The sequence below is a fragment of the Crocuta crocuta genome, unplaced genomic scaffold, assembly GCF_008692635.1.
Source record: "Crocuta crocuta isolate KB4526 unplaced genomic scaffold, BGI_CrCroc_1.0 scaffold273, whole genome shotgun sequence".
NCBI classification, from domain to species: domain Eukaryota; kingdom Metazoa; phylum Chordata; class Mammalia; order Carnivora; family Hyaenidae; genus Crocuta; species Crocuta crocuta.
The window spans coordinates 7485312-7504366 of NW_027529425.1; the positions used below are offsets into that span (position 1 = coordinate 7485312).

General features: G+C 56.3%; 1 protein-coding gene across 1 annotated transcript in view; it reads right to left on the reverse strand.

Moving 5' to 3' along the window:
• The window catches only part of FAM20C (FAM20C golgi associated secretory pathway kinase), a 48948-nt gene that overhangs the window by 20588 nt on the left and 9305 nt on the right, over window positions 1-19055 (reverse strand). The window contains exon 3 of the mRNA XM_077758816.1: window positions 15348-15426. Within this exon, the coding sequence (XP_077614942.1) occupies window positions 15348-15426 (79 nt within the window). The remainder of the gene's footprint in view (window positions 1-15347; window positions 15427-19055) is intronic.

Below are 19055 nucleotides of genomic sequence, written 5' to 3' on the forward strand. Positions count from 1 at the left end.
GGCCCTCCTCTGCAGAAGCCACAGATCAGGAGACAGCAGGCCAAGACTGTGCCCGTGGCGGGGGCTTCTACCAACCCATTTTCTGGTTTTGGCAAAATTTCTGTGATCCCCTGGGCCTCCTGACGGCCACAGCCGGCAGACGGCTTTCCTTGCGGTGCTATGTTGCTTGGGCACAGAGCGGCACGTGCTCCTGACTGGCCAGCCCTCGAGCCTTGGCTGTCGGGGCCTCAACACCATAGGTGACCCTCTGCCATTCAGGGGACCACAGGGGCCTTCAGACCTGCAGCTCCCGCCCCTCCTACAGGTCTCTTTAAGGCAGGCTGCATGGGAGAAAAGTCACACATTGCTTTGGCTGGGTGGGAAAATTCGCTCTCTTAGGGTCAACTCAATGAAAACCAATTTAAAAGTGATTCAAAGATCTGTGACTGTAAAGAAAGCCTGAAGTCATTTCCATTTAAAAATACTTGCAGTGGGGGCGCCTGGGTGGCTCAGTCCGTTGAGCATCCAACTTCGGCTCGGGTCATGATCTCGTGGTTCGTGAGTTCGAGCCCCACGTCAGGCTCTGTGCTGACAGCTCAGAGCCTGGAGCCTGTTTCAGATTCTGTGTCTCCCTCTCTCTCTGCCCCTCCCCTGCTCGTGTTCTCTCTCTCTCTCCTCTTTCTCCGCTCACACTTTCTCTCCTTAAAAAATAAATGAAGATTTAAAAAAAATACTTGCAATGAAGGGGGAAATTGATTTGCTTGAGAGTTTAAGATGTACTGTGCTTTAAATACCCTTCCAGCAGAGCATTGGCGTTCGTGGGGACGACTGAGCAGGGAGATGGGTACACCTCCTCCAGGTGTGCGCATCTGCGTAGTGAAGCCCCGTCCGGGTGGGCGCATCTGTGAAGCTCTGTGGTTCATCGTTCTCTCTAAGGTAATGGAACTCGAAGCTACTGCGCCCCCCATCTCCTAAGTGGCCTGAACATTCAGCACCAACGTGGCTGCTGTGATGTTGTTTTTCCTCCGGTCAGAAAAACAAACTAATCCAGACGGTGGGGGCTTGCATTCCAGCACATTCTCTGAGGCTTGTTTAAGGAGATCTGGAGTCTGCAAAATGTCCTTCTGAGGAATAAAAAACAGCCTGACTGGAGACAAGTGCCCGCTTCCACTTCCTTCCCGGCACAAGGAAAACGAAGATCGTATTTTCCTTCCCTCCTTCTAGTTTTCTCTCTTTTAAGACAATTAGAATGGTGGCCCACATGCTGGCAGGCACCCCAGAGACCAAGATAACCCGAGAAAAGTACAAAAAGGCATCTCGATATTGCTGTTTGGGAGAACATTTTTTGGGGAAAAATGACTTGCTGGTTTGCCTTCAAACAAAGGGGATAATCTTTCCCAGAAGCCTCCAAGGGCTCACATGCCCTAGCACGAGCCAGTTGTGTGGCCCCTGCATGGACTTCATCTTCCCGTCTGTACAACGGGGGCACAGCGGGTGCTGGGTCAGAGCCACCTCCCTAAAGGTTTTGTTCAGTTTTTACCGTTTATTCCTTTTCCTGCCAGGTTCTCTTGCAACTGTTTGAGAATTGTTCATAATTTCCTTTCCTTTCAATTCTGTTAAGCAAAGGAATTCCCAGCTGCCACATGAGAGCAGAAGATGGTTACCATCTGTGGTCAGCCTGAACTAATGCAGTCTTGGCTCATGGTCACTCAATGGGGGGCTTGGGGGTAGCTGGTGAAGTCACTTGGGAGTGACTTCAGCTGCTGGAGGGGCCCGGCCGCTCTGGGGCCATTGAGAAGGTGACCTGGCATGAACATACAGGGCCACACACAGAGCATGGAGCGACAGTTCCTCGGCCCCTGGTGCTGGTGTCACGCAGCTGTGCGGTTGTGTGGCCGTGGCAGTGGGCCCCTGGCCGAGCCTCCAGGGCCCCCTCTGTGGATGCAGAGGTCCCGAGGGCTGAGACGGTCCTCAGCACGCACTCCTCTGAGCCAGCTCCCCCTGGGTTTTCGGCCTCTCGCAAGGGCTGTGCCGCCTTCTCCAAGGGGATAGCGCCAAGCCAGTCTCTCCTGTGGGCTCAGCTGCCCGGGGCAGAGCAGGTCACTGTGTCCTCCAGTCGTGTGTGGGGGCTCTAGGGCCCCAGTCTTGCAGTGGACACCAGGGGAGCGAGGCTGAGGTTGGTGAGGAAGGAGACCATTCTCCCAGGCCTCACAGGGCGCTCCTGGCCACACCCCTGCAGATCAGGAGAGACCCACTTTGCCCCCAAGGGTGCTCCTTAAGCTGATTAAGTCTAGCTTGTTCTCAGTGTGGTGGAAATCAGCATGGCCAGTGCCTTCTGAGGGCGCTGCTGGGCAAGGAGCCCAGGGCAGATGCTGGCCGCTCTGGGCCACGAGGGTCCGGCTGGCTCGGCCTCCTGTGGGCTGCCCCGACTGTGTCCAGAGAAGCCCAGGAAGACCCAGGAGAGTCTCTTGAAAGCCTGTTTCAGGTTGTTACTTATTTGCTTTTCAGTTAATAGGGTCCATTTTGGGGGGGGAACCTCTAAACATAAACCAGAAAGCTAGAGACAGCCCCAGTGCCCCGCAGCAGGGGCCTGTAAGGTAAATGGCTACACGCAGTGTGGCATCTGCTCGTCGCTCCCAGGCGATCAGGAGGCACGTGGGCTGCGTGCTCTACGGACACACGCTGAAGGCTCCCAGCGGGATGCGGCATCACGGCTGCAGACCCTGCCTGCAGGCCGCTGGAGGGACTGTGCACACCCCGCATCATGGACCCCCGCCTGCCCAGAGGTCCGGAGAGACCTCTGCTGGCCTCTGGGTGCCCTGTGTGCGCTTACCCGCAGCGGCCTGGATGGCCTGCCGGGGCCCTGCTCCTTTGAGCCAGTGCCAGGTGTGGCCCGTCTGCTGCCCCAGACACCAGGTGCTGCTCTGAACCCTCAGGGGCCCACATGCCCCTTGTTGGTGGGCTACGTGCATTGGTCTGTTTAGTCATCCATTCATTTTATTCCACTCATTCATTCTGTGCACCTACTAAGCAGCTGGTGCTGCAGATACAGTGTGGAGGAAGACGACCTGGGGCGCGCCCCATGGAGCTAGTGGTCTAGTGGGCGAGCAGACGATGGTTAGACCCCGATCCCTGTCACCGTGATGGGCGAGAAGATGACAGTTAGACCCCGATCCCTTCACTGACAAGGCGAGCAGCGGATGTTCGTGTTGCGTTGAGGGGAGGGGTACTTGGAAGGGGCGAATACTCAGTGGCACCTCCTGACAATGAGGTGCCTGTTAGTCCTCCCACCTGATGGCTGAGCCGCTCAGTGTCACAGGCGGTGCTGGTCTGTGTAGGAGCCTGGTCACTGTGTAGGAGCCACCAGACAATAGCCAGCCAGAGAGGAGCCCGTCCCATACCCGCTGAGCCCTGAGCAGGGAGCGGTGCTAGTCCTGACTTCCCATGTGCCCACTGGACTGTGTGTGCACACACACACATACATGTGCACACCTGCTCTCGCAGGAGGCTGTTCTCCCTGCCCTGAATGGCCTCGCTGAGCGCCCCTCCATCCCCCTCTGCAGCCAGCTGGAGAGACCATGCTCGGAGCTAAGGGTTCAGATCCTCCTGGAGGGGGAGCATCAGTAGAAATCCAGCTGGTCTTGGTCTGCCGCTCAGGCCCCTAGGGGTTCAAGCCTTTCATTCCTCAGTGGCCATCTGCTCCCCAATTGGGCCATTTCCTGAGGGTTCCCAGGACTTGGGGGTCCTGGTAGGAGGCCAATGGTGTTGGCAGGCTGCTCTGGAGACGGCCAGCAGTGCTGGGCTGCTTGGGACCCTCACCCCGCTCCTTCCTCACTGCCAGGACCCTGGACCCAGCTGCCCTGTGCCCTCAGGGACGTGCCCCACAACAGCACCTCCTGCCCACTGCCCACACTGGTCTGGGAGCTTCCTCAGAAACCCCTCGGGCCAGAGTGTGATCCCCGTCCTGCCACACCCCCTTGGGCCACAGCCTGACCCCTGCGCCCCCCCTTCCCCCAGTCCCACCACACCCCCNAGAGCCCACCCCCCCAAGAAGTCCTTGCACAGTGCCTCTTGGCCAACACCTTCTCACCCATGAAGATCAGATCACAGGAAATGCCGATCCCTTGCAATGTGTGGGGGGGGCTGCTCCTTGCTAAGACCTGAGGGGTTTTGTCAGGGTGCAGTGGGCGCACCTGCCCCACTGTCTGTGGGCCCTCCTCCTGTCCTGAGGCCCAGCTGCGGCACTCGGGGAACCCCACAGGAAATGGGCTGACTGCCATGAAACCTCGCTCTCTGGTCAGGGTGCTCTTGAGGGGCAGCGGGGAGCCCTCCCTGTGGGAGCACCACGTTCCTCCGGCCCCTAAAGCTGCACTCGGCTCCTGTCACGGGGAGGCCACAGGGCTTGCCTGCTCTGGGTCTCCAGCCTACCCTGCCCTTCCGTGGCCTCTCCATACCTGTGCGGGCCACCAGTCTCAGACGGGACCACAGGCAGCCTGTCCTAGACCTTCATGTGTCTGGTTCTCACCTTGCCATCCAGGCCTCACTTACCCACCACCTCCTGCCCTGTAGCCCAGAGCTGCGCCTGCGTGCAGTCGGCACTCTACCAGTGCCTGGGGAAGGAACCCTACAGACACCATCGGAGGGGCCTGTCGCGAAAGCATCTCTGTCACCTTGCCCAGTGGGAACCTTCTCTGGAGGATGCACCCTCTGAACTGCTCGTCCCACTAGAACATAGGCTCCCTGCAGGCTGGACCTTATTCCTCCTGTTCGGGGGCCTGGGGTAGGCGCCAGGTAGGGAGTCGGAAGTAAGTTGGCCAATGGGGTGCCAGAGAGGGTGGGCCAGTCCCCAGGACCCATCAGGGTCCACAGCAGAGACACGGGCTCTCCCAGCTTCTTGGCGGGTGGGCCCCGGTCGGACGGAGGCTGGCTTGGCTGCCCACAGGGGAGGGTGCCGGGGCTCCTGGAAGCCGGTCGGAACAAGGGTGGGACGTGGGCTTGGAGGCTGGCCCACACTGAGCACAGACACAAAGCGCTCCTTGTTCACATCTGGTCAGGCCCAGGCCTCTGCCGGCTCCACACCCAGTGACTGGCTATTGGGCAATCAGTTTGCCTTAGGGGCCTGGGTCAGGGCACCAGTGGAGAGAAAACGTGAATTATTTATCAAGAGAATGACAAATCCTTGGAAACGCCCAACTGCTCGCTCACTGCTCCTCAAAATCTTACTTCCCCAAGCCTTAGTGTGTAGGGCATTTTCCTCAAAATCCCCCTGCACCCAGGAAGAACTCCTATTCACCCTGTAAAACCCGGCTCAAAGGTCTTCTCCCAAGGTTGTTTGGCAGCCAAGACCCCGTGTTTCTGCCCTCCCACCTTATGCGGCCTCATCAGCGGTCCTCTGGATCTGTGCCCAGGTCCATCCAGAAGCCAACCTGCGCTCTCACCCTGAGCACTGTTCCAGCCCTGTGCCAGGCGCCTGGCACTGTGAGCACAGTACAGGACAGGGCAGGAGCACAGCTTCTCGTGTGTTCAGGGAACCATTCCCAGGATAATCTGTTTTTGGAACCTCACCTGCTGCTCACACAGCCTGGTGGTCACCTTGGGGCTCTGGGCTCTGCATGCACTCGATGCCACAGCGTCTCACCTGCCCACCGGAGCCCTCCCAGGTCACATCTGGGCCCCAGTGAAGCAGCGATCGTGGAGGAAGCCTGTGGCCTGAGCAGGGTCCGCCCGGCACTGCAAACGGGATTTGCTGTCGGCACCTCCTGCCTGACAAAGAGCTTTGTGCAGGGGCATCTGCTGTGCCGTGCACCTGCCCCTCCAGCTGCCATGGGTGGGGGAACTGGGGACCCTTCCCTTCGTGTCCTGGCTATGCTGCTCCTTCAGTGATTCTGAGGGTACCCTGGTTCCTACCTGGGTTTGTGCACCTATGAGATGTGGACTGCCCCATGTTGGCACCTCAGCCCCTCTCCCAGCCCTGCCAAGCGGGAAGCACTGGCTTAGGGCCCTTGGGATGGACGAGTGACCAGACCCATGCTGGCATGTGGACCCATTTCCCAGAAGAGGACGTGGAGGCCCAGGGAGGTCCAGGAGCCCACCCGCAGTGGCTACCGTCTAGCTGCGTGTCTGCACGTGAGCCACGAGGCTCATCTACCCAGAGCGCTGAAGGACACTAAAAATTGGAGAGGTGTCGTTTAAGATACAAACTTGTAATTGGTAGACAGGTAGGCCTGGGGCCTCACACACAGCACAGAACTACATCCTAAGCTGCAGGCTTGCTAGGAAAACACATCTTGACTGTTCCCACCACAGACGACTGCCAGCTAACCTGGGTTGCCGTGTGAACCTGTCAGATTAACACGCTGTACCCCTTGAACTTACACGATATCATATGTCGCTGCTATGGCAGTGAAACGGGAAAGTAAACAGTGTGGCCATATGTCCCTCCTTGAAGGGTGGCCGAGAAGCCAGGGCCCTCTCCCCAGGGCGGGGGGGCCTCTACGGCCCGGGGTGGGGAGGTGGGCACAAGTTTTCACGAGGCCTCTTGTGAAGTGCAAACAGCGTGCACGGTTTCACACTTGAAGGAGACTGGAGCCCCGGCTGGTTGTAAAACCTGCTGACAGGCCTGGCCACGGGGGGACCACGGAGAACCTACCACAGCTTCTCTGTCTGCACCGGCCCCCGGGACAGAGGGGAAAGCCAGCACCTCCCAGCCATTTCCCTGCATTGGACAGCCACTACACAGACATCACTTCAGGACGTCCAACCATTGTTTCCAGAATTCCTGCCCCATGATGGCCCAGGGCAGCATACTCCCTGCACACTGAGGAACTCAGGCTCCCCGGGGACCTCACACCACAGTCAGACAGGGGCCCAGTGAGGGGCAGGGGCTGCTCAGGACCTGCCCAGAGGAAATGCAAGCACAGGAAAAGGGCCCTGCACAGGGTGCCTGTCCAGGAGTCTGGCCCCCGGTTGGACACTGGTCATGTGGGAGGCATGCAGGTTAATGGGGGGGGGGGGTCGGCTAGCGGTCTCTAGCCTATGGCTCCCTGCGTGGCCCCAGAGTTCCTGGGAAAGTTGATGCTAAGCTCGATAGTCTCCTACCAAATCTGCTCAACCCGAGAGGGATGAAACGGCCCCACAGCCCCTTGGGCCCTCAGCCCCTGGGGGAGGCAACTGGGCTGCAGCCCAGAGCAGGGCCAAGGTCACAGGAAGCAGGTCTTCAGACCAAGGTCATAATCACAGGGGGCCCTGCTTGCCAGCTGGTGCCTCCTGCACTCAGTACACACCCTGCCCGTGGACCAGGCGTGGTCGGAGCAGAGCGGAGGCTCCAGGTTTTGTGTTTAGAGATACTACCACAGCCTGAACATTCTTCTGCAGCTGCCTGTTTATGTATCTCAACTGCTAGGAATTCCTGGGCCTCAAACAGCTGTTTGAGGACAGTTTCTCTGGGTTACACACACACACACACACACACACACACACACACATTTCCATTCTTTGCAAAGAAAACCAGGTGGCCAGTTTGCAGGCTATGGACACACACTTGAGTTTCAGTTCCAGCCCCTGGGCCACGGCTTGGCCCTGCAGAGAACAGATGAACCAAGGTGGACAAGACATGGGGCTAGAGGCCCTTCTCTGTGCTCCATGAACACAGATAAACAACAAACAGGAGATGAGCCGGAGTATTTAGGCCTCTTCACCACGTGTGGGGCCTCCAGAAATCTGCCGGCTGGGAGGGGTCTCGGAGTGAGTGCCTCCTTGCAGAGAACCCTGACCCCAGCAGGGTGGGTCTCAGGGCCCCCACCACAGCCCTGCCTTAGCCCCATGCTGCTTGAAGGGCCAGGAACTGGCATCCGGAACCCTGGACTAGAGCCCTGGCCGGATCCTCTGGGTCCTCAGTTTCCTCCTCCTTGAAGGGGAGTTGGCAGTAAAAATAAAGCCTACCTCTGTGATTGGAAAGGTCAAATGACTTGGTGCAAGTGACACAGCCATCAGCTATCCATCACCGGCTCCTTCACGGGCCAGAGCAGAGACCGAAAACCCCTGGCAGACGCGCAAAGAGGAGCAAGTGGCCCTCTCTAGGGCGAGGGTCAAAACCCAGCACGGCAGCCTCGGACATGTGCTCTTGCTGCACCCACATCGAGACATGACAGGGAAGGGGGAAGAGAAGCACCCGGTGGGAGAAGCAGTTGCGTGCTCCCATGTGGGGACAGGCACCACCACCAAGTATCAGCACTGCACAGAGATGTGCGCACACAGTTGGCCCCGATGTTATCCAATGATTCTACCAAACCCAGGGACCTATGGGCAGACCTTGGGATCAATATGTTCACCTCCTATGACCTCTCCCGGCTGTGTGGACAACACCTCGCCTGCCTGTGAGTACCCTGTGCAGCCCCCAGGGCAAGCATAGACATCGGTGTGCAGCCCAGGTACCAGGCCCTCTCCTGGGAACCTCGCCCTGGGCTGCTGGGTTACAGACCCTGTGTGGCCTCTGCACGGCTCTGGCAAGACCTCCTACCGCCAATCACAGCCCTGCCCTGTGGCCAAGCACTTCACTCTGGGCGTATTCCACAGGGTCTTCTGAAAATACAAGCATGATCACAGCAGCGTAGAGTTCCACGTGCAGAAGAACTGGGAAGGCCGTCTATGTGCAGGAACTGGATTTTACGAACACTTACAATATTTGCTCTTGGTCTAATCTAATCTCTAAACACGTAGAAAAAGAGGTCCCGAGATGGTTGGAGGGTGAGTTGATGAACAGTGGAGATGAGGACTCTTTAGTACCTTTGTCAGCTCGGCCCTGAGAGGAGGTGATGCTGGCGCGTGGAGACTCTGCTTACTTGGTGCCCCAATGGGTTGAATTGTGCCCCCCAAAAATATGGTGTGGTCCTGACCCTGGGACCCGTGAACCCCCGCCGCGTCCCAACCCTGGGACCCGTGAACACCCCACTGTGTCCCGACCCTGGGACCCGTGAACACCCCTCCTCCCTGCGTCCTGACCCTGGGACCTGTGAACCCCCCCACATCCCGACCCTGGGACCCGCAAACCCCCTTTGTCCTGACCCTGGGACCCACGAAGTTCTGAGTGCTTTTGGTCCCAAACCCCACACAGACACCGGAGGTGTTCTGGGGCCCGTGTCCACATCACTGTTGGGCTCCAACGCAGAGGGGTAGTGTTGGCTACGATGGCCCCTCACACCAGCCTCACCAGGTGCTGGGTGACCCAGCAGAAACGCGTCTGCGTGCTGTTCCCAGCCTGCCTGCAGCGGCATCAAATATTCACCTTCCCTGTGGTATTTGCCATGAGCACGGAGCGCCCGGAGCACCAGAAATAACTGCACAGCTCGGGGGAGCTCTGGGGGGAAATGGCCAGCTACTCCCTGGCTCCCACCAAACCAACCACCCAGCTCAGGCTGGGCATCAGCCCCTTTCCTCCCGAGACTCAGAGGACCCTCAGCCTCTTGGAATCCAGCCTCTGACAGCGTAAGGAAACTCAAGCCCAGAGAGGAGGATGCAGGTGTGCGAGGTCACACTGCAGGAAAGTGGCAGATGGTGTGCGCCGCAGGTCCATTGTCCTCAGCGCTCTGGGCCGCCACTCCCATTTGTCCCCGGGGAGTCCCCGTCCCCGGGTCAAAACGCTTCACTGACCCTAACCCTGAATCCGCATCCACGTCTCTCCCCTGACACCCAGTGACGCCCTCCCCTCTCTCCGCACCCACACCCCTCTGCCAGCAGCATTCACCCTCACCTTCTCTCTCGGGTCTCCTGGCCTGGAGCAATCGACGGAGCCCCACACTCCAGCCTCAGTCAACTGAAAGCCCTCCAGCCTCCTACCCTGTGCCAGCCTGCCCTGGTCATGCTCAAAAGTGAGGGGAGCTGCTCACATGCTCACGTCTGCACTGTCTGCCCCCCCCCCCCATTCGTTCTGTGCACAGTGCAGAGCGCCACCCGTGAACCAGCCCCCGATCCTGGGGCCACAGCGGTGGAGCAGACACTCTGCTCTGTCCCAGCTGAGTAGCGGGAGGGCGGGGTCTGCATGGAGTGTGCATCTGAGGCACAAGACCAGGCCCAGAGGCTCCGTGGGCATGTGAGGGTGGGGCGGGAACATGTCTGCAGGAGGCAGTCACAGCCAGTGTCATGGTCCTGCCTGGAAGGCACCTTTTCCAGAGCAGGTGGAGGTTTCTTGCAACAAGCCATACCCTCTGGTGTGTCCAGCTAAGTCCACCCCCCCTTGCCAAACCACCGGCTCTTCACAGCTGCTTTTGGGACACATGGTAGCTGTGGCCACGCCTGCTGGCTCCGTGGACGCACCCACCTGGCAAACCGCAGCCACACACCCCACCTCCATCACTGCTTACATAGCTCATATACTGTTTCAGTAAATACTACACTAAAAGCACAGGCCACCAAAATGGATACACAGAACATGCTCAAAATAAAACCCTTGGGCTTCAGGGGTGCCTGGGCGGCTTGGTGTGTCAATGGTCTGACTCTTGGTTTTGGCTCAGGTCATAATCTCACAGTTCGTGAGTTTGAGCCTCGCATTAAGGTCATGATCTCACAGTTTCTGAGTTTGAGCCCCGTGTCGGGCTCTGCCCTGACACTGTGGAGCCTGCTTGGGATTCTCTCTCCTCTCTGTACCCCCTGGCTCTCTCTGTCTCTCAAATAATAAACTTAAGAACAAAAACAAACATGGGGCACCTGGGTGGCTCAGTCAGTTAAGCGTCCGACTTCAGCTCAGGTCATGATCCCACAGTTCGTGGGTTTGAGCCCCGCATCGGGCTCTGTGCTAACAGCTACCTCAGAGCCTGGAGGCTGCTTCCGATTTTGTATTTCCCTCTCTCTCTGACCTTCCCCTCTTCACGCTGTCTCTCTCAGAAATAAATAAAACATTAAAAAATTAAAAACAAACCAAAAACAAACAAACAAACAAAAACTATTGTGCTTCAAAGGACATGACACATGTGATGAGGGTCTTGTGCTCCAAAAACATAAATAATGCTCACAACTTACTAACAAAAAAGACAACCCAACTGAAAAGTGGCAGATTTGAATAGACATTTCTCCAAAGAAGATCCACAAATGACTCACAAGGACATGTAAAGATGCTCGACATCATGAGTCATCGGGAAAATGCAAGTCTAAACCACAAGGAGACACCACTTCACACCCACAGGGGGGCCAGAATCAAACAGACAGATAATAACAGCCACTGGCCAGGACGCAGGGTCACCGCAGAGGTAAGGGGAGCAGCTCCCGTGGAAAATAGTCTGGCAGCCTCTCCAACAATTAAGTGCAGTTGTTATAAGATCCGGCAACCCCACTCCTACGTATGGACCCAAGAGAAAGGAAAACACGCGTCCCTGCAGAAACCTGTACGTGAGTGTTCATGGCACCGTTACCCCTAACAGCTCCACACTGGAAAAAGCTCCAAAGCCCATTAACAGGTGGAAGGGTAAATAAAATGTAGCCTATCCACACAACATGGTATCATTCGGCCCCAGAAAGGAGTGAGGCACTGGCACCTGCCACTGTGTGGATGACCGTGGGGTGAAAGGAGCCAGTCACATTTATATGTGATTCTGTTTACAGGAAATTCCAGAACAGGTAAATCCCAGAGACACAAGATGGATTAGTGGCGTCCGGGCCTACAGGGTGGGTGAGGGGGGCCCGAGGGTTGATGGTAACACCGTACGGGTTCTTTCTGGAGTCACCAGAAGGTTCTAACACGGATTGTGGTGGACGCTCATTTCTGTGAATACACTACAAGCTATTGAGTCGTAGGCTTTCAGCAAGTGAACTATATGATACGTGAGTTACGTTTTGACCCTAACGTGTTAGAAATCTTACTTTAACCCTAAAGCAAGAATGTCCAGAAACTTGTGAGCTAATGTGCTAGGGTGTGGTGTTCAATGACTTCAGGGCGCCTGGGTGGCTTAGTCGGTTGGGCGTCCAACTTTGGCTCAGGTCATGATCTTCCAGTTTGTGGGTTCGAGCCCCGCATCGGGCTCTGTGCTGACAGCTCAGAGCCTGGAGCCTGTTTCAGATTCTGTGTCTCCCTCTCTGTCTCTGACCCTCCCCTGTTCATGCTGTCTCTCTCTCTCTCAAAAATAAATAAAACATTAAAAAAATATGTAACCATGAAACTCTAAGTAGTCGTTTATGTGCACATAAATCACACTTTGCAGGACCCATCTCCATCCCCGTCTCACTGGCCGTCTCTCTTCTAGAATTCGTAACTTACATCCCTCTGGAGGAAAAGTGCCACCATCTAATTCATTCATAATATTGTACTGACAGCTTACAAAACTTTTAGCAGCTCATAGAAGAAAGTTTTTCTTAAAAAGAACTATTAATCACGGATTTTAATTTTGTAATGCTACGGTTATAAACCACAGTGTTTTCATATTCAGACCACAGCCACTGGGGACAGGAATGGCATGTGCAGCCTCCTCGGGTCCTGGGCCCGGGGCCCCAGGGTCATCAGGAAGTGGAGGCTGCTGGCCACAGTCCGTGCCAGACTCAGGGCACGGTCAGAGGAGGGGAGTCCGGGGCCTGGAAATACCTGGATGTGACCCAGCAGAGCAGCAAGAGGGCGGGACGAGAGGGCCCATGCCGACCGCTTGTAACCCTTGCCCTGTGCCCACCCTGCCGGCAGGGCCTCTGCCCAGGAGCGCACTGTGTGCAGGGGAGAGAGCCTGGCTCTCCTCAGGATGCCCACCACGGCTCTGACAGTCTAGCTGGCAGGCCATGGACATCTGCTTTCCCTTTCTGGCCTCAGTTTCCCCAGCTGCCTAGAGATTCTCACCCCTGTTTCTATGGCTTCAGCCTGGCTTCAGCACCCTCACAGGCCTTTGCTGAGTCCCGGCAGAAACCCTGCCCCAGGCTGTCCATGGGTGGCCTCTGCCTTCAGTTGTTTCTCCTTCCTGCTATAGACGGGCTAGGGGCTGAGAGTTCAGGAGAGAAGAGGCAGACGTGAGCGACATGAGTGACATGAGTGACGTGAGTGACGTGAGCTTTCTGGGGACACAGGGGCCTGGCTGTCCTACCCTGCTAGACCTCCGTACTGCTCAGTGACTATAGAGCCCACCAAGGCGGGGGCACCTGGGGGAGGCTGGGAAGGAGGGGCTGGGGGAGGCCGCAGTGGAGGCCAGAAGCAGGGGAAGCTAGGGGAGAGGGGAGACCTGGAAGAGGAGGAGTCTGGGCTGGGGCCGGGCAGGGGGAGGCCAGGTGGGGGCGGAGACCAGGCACCCTGGACTCTTGGCTCAACCTTGGGTGACGTTCACGGCTTCTCCAAGCCCTGGCGCCGTCCCCTTTATACGGCAGGACAGCAGCAAGAATACTACTACTTCCCGTAGCTCACAGAGGCGCTCTGAAGACAAAACAACAAACGTGTAAACCCTGGGCACAGAGCCTGGCCCAGGGAATGCCGGGCCGGCCACGCCTGCATGAGCAGCCACTCAGGCAGCGTCACCAGGGCTGCTGTTGCTGCTGCCCACACCGCACCCTGACCGCAGGCGTTCACACAGATCCTGTCCCCATTGAGGGACAGGAAGGGCACTGTTGTGACATCAAGGGACCTAGAAGTTGCCCTTCTGCAAAGCTCCACTGTGAGAGGCCACGACCTCTCAACTGTTTCCTCTCAACAGGGGCCAAAACCATGAAGAAGCCCAAAGAGGATGGAAAGTTTCACAAGGAACCCATGCCTGCCTCAGGCCTCATCTCCTTCCAGAATGTTCCACGAGGAGCGCACCACGCCCGCCCCCAGGCCTCAGTCCCCTCCAGAATGTTCCATGAGGAGCCCACGCCTGTCCCCAGGCTGCATACCCTCTAGCTGTCTCTCCCCAGTCCTCCCTCATGAGTCAGGGGTACATGAACCCACGCTGGTCGTCAACATGGCTGCCTCCAGCCATCCTCCTGCAATAGCCTTTTCTACGGCTCCCTTTTCCATATGATTCTCCGGGAGGAGACCTGAACTTCCCTTCCTGCACAGACACAGGGAAGGAGGTGCTGTGCATGAACCCTCGACAGATCGGAGGTGGCTTCATTCACCATGCCTCAGCATATCACTGTATCCTGGCGGCCCCAGGTCTGTTGCCCACCCCCGGTGTCCTTTGTCTCGCCTATGTGAATAAGGTTCTCAGTCCCACCTGCTCCAGGCAGCCCCAGGTCACAGACAGGTCAAGCGGACCCTCGCGGAAGCCCCCAGCAGGACATCTGTCCCAAGGAATGAGAGCAAGAGTCCCAGAAACACCCTGGACACAACATCAGACCTTTGGTCACAAGTTACACACTAGCAGCTACATTCTGTTTGGAATGCTTCTCAATTAGTTACCATCATTCTCAAAATTTGAAAAGTAAGCAGAAAAGATCTCTGTATTTCTAGCTTATCCTGAGAATTGAATGTCAGGACAGACGGCCAAGATCTGGTGAACAAAAGACAGCTTCTCCGACTGGCAGAGCCCGTGGCTGGTAGCCTGGGACAGTCCCACCACGCCCAGAGAAGCAGGCTCACACACAACTTGCACGGTCCGTGTGGGTTCTCGGGGGTGCAGCAAACCTTGCCGGTGCACAAGCAGCCTTGTTGGAGCTAACAAAGATGGCGGAGCAACCTTGGACCACAGGGTAGATAGCCAAGCCCCAGGGCAATCAAGGCAGACATCAAAACCATGATGCTCCTTGTGAATTTTCTTGGGGTGGCCCGGCTTTCAAATATCCTTTCTCACCATTCCCACAAATTTTCATGTGCCAGTGAGCGCCTTAATATTTATTTTGGTAGCAATGTCTCTGCTTTATTTAGAACAGGAAACTACAGTTGCGGGTCCATCCAGCCCACTGCGAGTTTTATAAATAAAGCTTTATTGGCACACAGCCACGTCTGTTCACTTACATACCGTTTGGCTGCTTTAGGGCTAGGACAGCAGAGCTGACTGGTTGAGACACAGACCATACGGCCTGCCAAACCTAAAATATCTGTTGGCTGGCCCTTGATAGGAAAAGTTTGCTGACCCCTGAGGCATGCAGGAGAGGTGGAAGTCACTTCTTCAGGGGCATTCTTTGTTGTCCACATTCAGGCTCCTGGTTTCAAACACTTATGCTCACTGGGGTAGGAATGATCTGCCAGTGGATGAAGGCAGAGAGGGGGAGGACTGGGGAGGCCAGGAAGAGGAGGGGGTGAGGGTACAGGATCCTTGTGCTGCCCACTTGCCTTGATGGGGAGAAAGCCCAGATTAGTCACCCACAGTTCACCCCAAACACCTCCGGGAGGAAACACTGCATTTTCCACTAGAAACTGGGTGCCTGCACACTCCAGCATGGACCTGTCCCCACACCTGGCCCCCTCGTCCCAACCAGCCCCCAGCACTTACTTCATGGGTTTGAACAGGGCTTGCCCATAATTCTGGAACGTCATGATGAGCTTGAGCTGTGTGCCCCCCGACTTCATGGCTGCAAGAGAGAGGGAAAGAGACACAGGGTCACTTGCTGCCCTCAGAATCATCCCTCTGTGGGCAAGTGAGCAGCTCCTACTCTGGTCCCCTGGCCCCGCCTGGGCCTCTGGATGTGGCCGAGGGCCCCGTTCTGCCTGGGAATTCTGGGGTTTCCTGCACTGACACTGATATACAGCCCAACCTGACTCCGGCTGGGTGCGAAATCTCGCAGACAGTCTGACCCATAGATAAAGGGAATGGCTTCTAGAAAAGATGGCCAGATATAGATACCTGCCAGCAATGCCTCCTCCCCCAGACACCTGCATGACCTCATCACACACACACACACACACACACACACACACACACACACACACACCCCTACACACCACTGCTTGCCCAGTCTAGGTTTCTGGGATTCTGTGGGTAACCTGAACAGGGTTAGTCTGAGGAAACCCTGAAGACCCCTTGGCTGGGAGCACCTCATTCATCATAGGGGCCATCGAGGAGTGCCATCCTGGAGGGGCGCCATACTGGAGGGGCACCATACTGGAGCATGCCATACTGGAGGGTACCATACTGGAGGGTGCCATACTGGAGGGGTGCCATACTGGAGACTACCATACTCGAGGGTGCCATACTGGAAGGTTCCATAGTGGAGGGTGCCATACTGGAGGGCATCATACTGGAGGGTGCCATAGTAGAGGGCGCCATCCTGGAGGGCACCATAGTGGAGGGTACCATAGTGGAGGATGCCATACTGGAGGGTGCCATACTGGAGGGTGCCATACTGGAGGGTACCATAGTGGAGAGTGCCATACTGGAGGGCACCATACTGGAGGGTACCCACTGGAGTGTGCCATACCTGGGGGTGCTATACTGGAGGAACACCATCTTGGGGGTGCACCATGCTAGAGGGGTGCCATACTAGGGGTGGGCCATACTGGGGGTGCACCATGCTGGAGGGCACTATACTGGAGGGCTTTGGTGTGGAGGAGCCCTGAGACTGGAGTCTCTGCCCAGCTCCTTATGGCCTGGTGCCCTTGAAGGAGTCCTCAGTCTCCCAAATGTCAGTTTGTATCAGATGGCGTTTAGATACCTGCCCAGCCTCCCTCATGGGGCTGTGGCAAGGGTCCAGACAAATCAGGGAAATGTATTTCTTGACTTGGCAGTGCCTTTGCTCACATGCGGCATGGGGATGACCATCCTATCTACCTCCCAGGACTGCTGTCACAATTGAGTAGGTAATCTTGTGAAGCATTTAGAACTGACTATACGGGTACACTGTACATTCAAGACGGCCGACAGTCATGAGTGGGGAGAATGGCCAGGAGCTCAAACCTCCCTGAGTGTCTTCAGTGGCCTCAGGGCTTCTGTGAGGGCTGAGGCCCAGTCCATCCTCCAAGCTCCCAACCCAGCCACGGCCCCCTCCTTCCTATGCAGAGTCTGAGGCCGGTCTTGGAGTCCAGGTGATGCTGGAGGCATAGTGTCCCCCAGACCAGCCTGTGATGTGCATCTGTTCTGACGCTTTTCCAACCTGTGCCCTCCTCAGGAAAACAAAGCCAGAAACAAATGCCACTTCACTCCAAAACACTGGAAATAACCCAAAATGCCCGCCCCCGGGGGCAGACGTACGATGCAGCTAATCCCGCATGAAGGAGTACTATGCAGCCTTCTCACTGGCGCCACAGAATTTCTACTGATACAGAGAACAGCTTAGTATTTATGATCAAGCAAATATTTATGCTTGGTGAGCTGCCTCTTCAGAAGATGCGTACCAAGCATGTGGGGAAATCTGGGTGCACAGATAAGCTTCAGTGGTTCCCCCCCAAGAATAGAGCTACAGATGATTTTAATTTCCTTTTTCCCTTATCTGTGCTTCCTAAATTTTTACAATGAACATTTATTATATTTTTAATAAGATGAACACAGAAGTGATTATTAAAAAAATTAGAGGCCCGATTAAGCCCCATTCAATGTCCCCATTTCCATGTAATAACTGGGGTCACTGGATTTAATTATTCCTTCAAAGGCCAATCAGGGACAGCGCATCAGCTCTTTCCAGGGCCTGTAATCCCGGTTTTCTTGAATAATAAATTATTATGCAAATCTGGCCTGTTTAGTCATTCTTGTTCTGGAAGGCAAATCTCTATATGCACCGCCGACCCTTGTTTCCCTGCTGCATTACTCGTTCTTCCCCATGGAGCAAGCGAGTAACTAGAAATTAAAGTGTGTTAGAATCTCCTGGTGACTCAGGACTCCAGGAAGGCCACCTCCTCTGGATACCACCTTTCTCTTGTCTGGGGACATGGGCCTTCCTGTCTGCCAAGCTGGGGTTGACAGCCGGAAGACACTCGGAATTCTGCTTGAAAATCAAGCATGGCCTCCCTGCCAAAACCCACAGGCAAACCACCTTCAGTCATGGTGAAGGTCACGTGTTCACCTGGGGTGGGAAAGAGGCAGAACCGCCATAAGCCTGTGCTCAGAAGTGGGTGGCCTCACTCTGCTGCTGCAGAATGGACCTGCGGAGGTGGTCAGGGCTGAGGGCCTAGGAGGCAGCACCGGGACACTGACTGGGCCTCAAGAAGTGGGGATCAGTTTGGGGTTTCCTCCTCAAGGCAGATTTGGGGAATCTTGCCGCAGTGCAGGGCTGCAAGGCATGGTAGAAGCAGAGGCAAACCCGAAGGGAGAGGCCCAGGCGTGTGGCAAGAGCCCCCCATGACAGCAGGTGGACTTGCCCTCACCTGGCTGGGTCTCCACGCTTCCCAGGGGACTGGGGCTCATCAGACCCTAGGAAGGGACCCAGCTGAGCAGTGAGCCCCTGGTGGGTGTGAGGCCAGGCTAAGGCCAGGGCTGTCACAGCACATGTCCCAGACGCCACTTCCCTGAACCAGCCCCATCTGCCATCTTCTTTCTACCTCTGTGGCCCCACCAATCTGGGCCCCACTGTCATCAAATCACTAACACACGAGGGGCACCTGAGTGACGTCCGACCTGGTTCCCTCCAGCCCCCACCGACAGCGCCTCTTGTATATGCTCTGTCCTCCCACACCTACCCCTGCAGGGACGTGCACCATTCAGACCACAATGTCCACAACGACAGCTCTGTCTCTCCGGCTATCCCTGGACAACCGTATCCTCCAGCTGTGCATTAACAGTACTGCGTGAGTTAGCACTGAGTAGCGATAATTAATGACATGCGTCAGTAAGCACACGTTAGTTCATATTAACAGAGCACTGTATACTCTTTACATTTCCTGGGATCCCCTGAGGAAGGGTGGAGTTGGGCCAAGCACCGGGAGCAGCCCTGGGAGGAGGGAGACAGCCCTGAAGGGAAAAGGGGTGCCGTCCAGGCCAGGGACCCCAGCAGTGCCACACCAATGGGGTGTGAGTGGGAGACACAGGCCCCTGGGCTCTGTCAGCAGGTGTCCTCACCTTGATGTTCGCAGGGACAATGACCTGGGTCTGGCACACTGGGATCAGCCACCACTCAGCTCTTTGTTTCCCATGGAAACCAGGGTCTTCTCGTTTCTTACAAAACCCCCCAACCCATAATTTGATGAGCTGCCTCCTGACTTTTAAATTAACAAGTTTCATTCTTAAGAGATCTGTGGCCCATAGGCACACGCCCATGTGTTCCTGTCCACT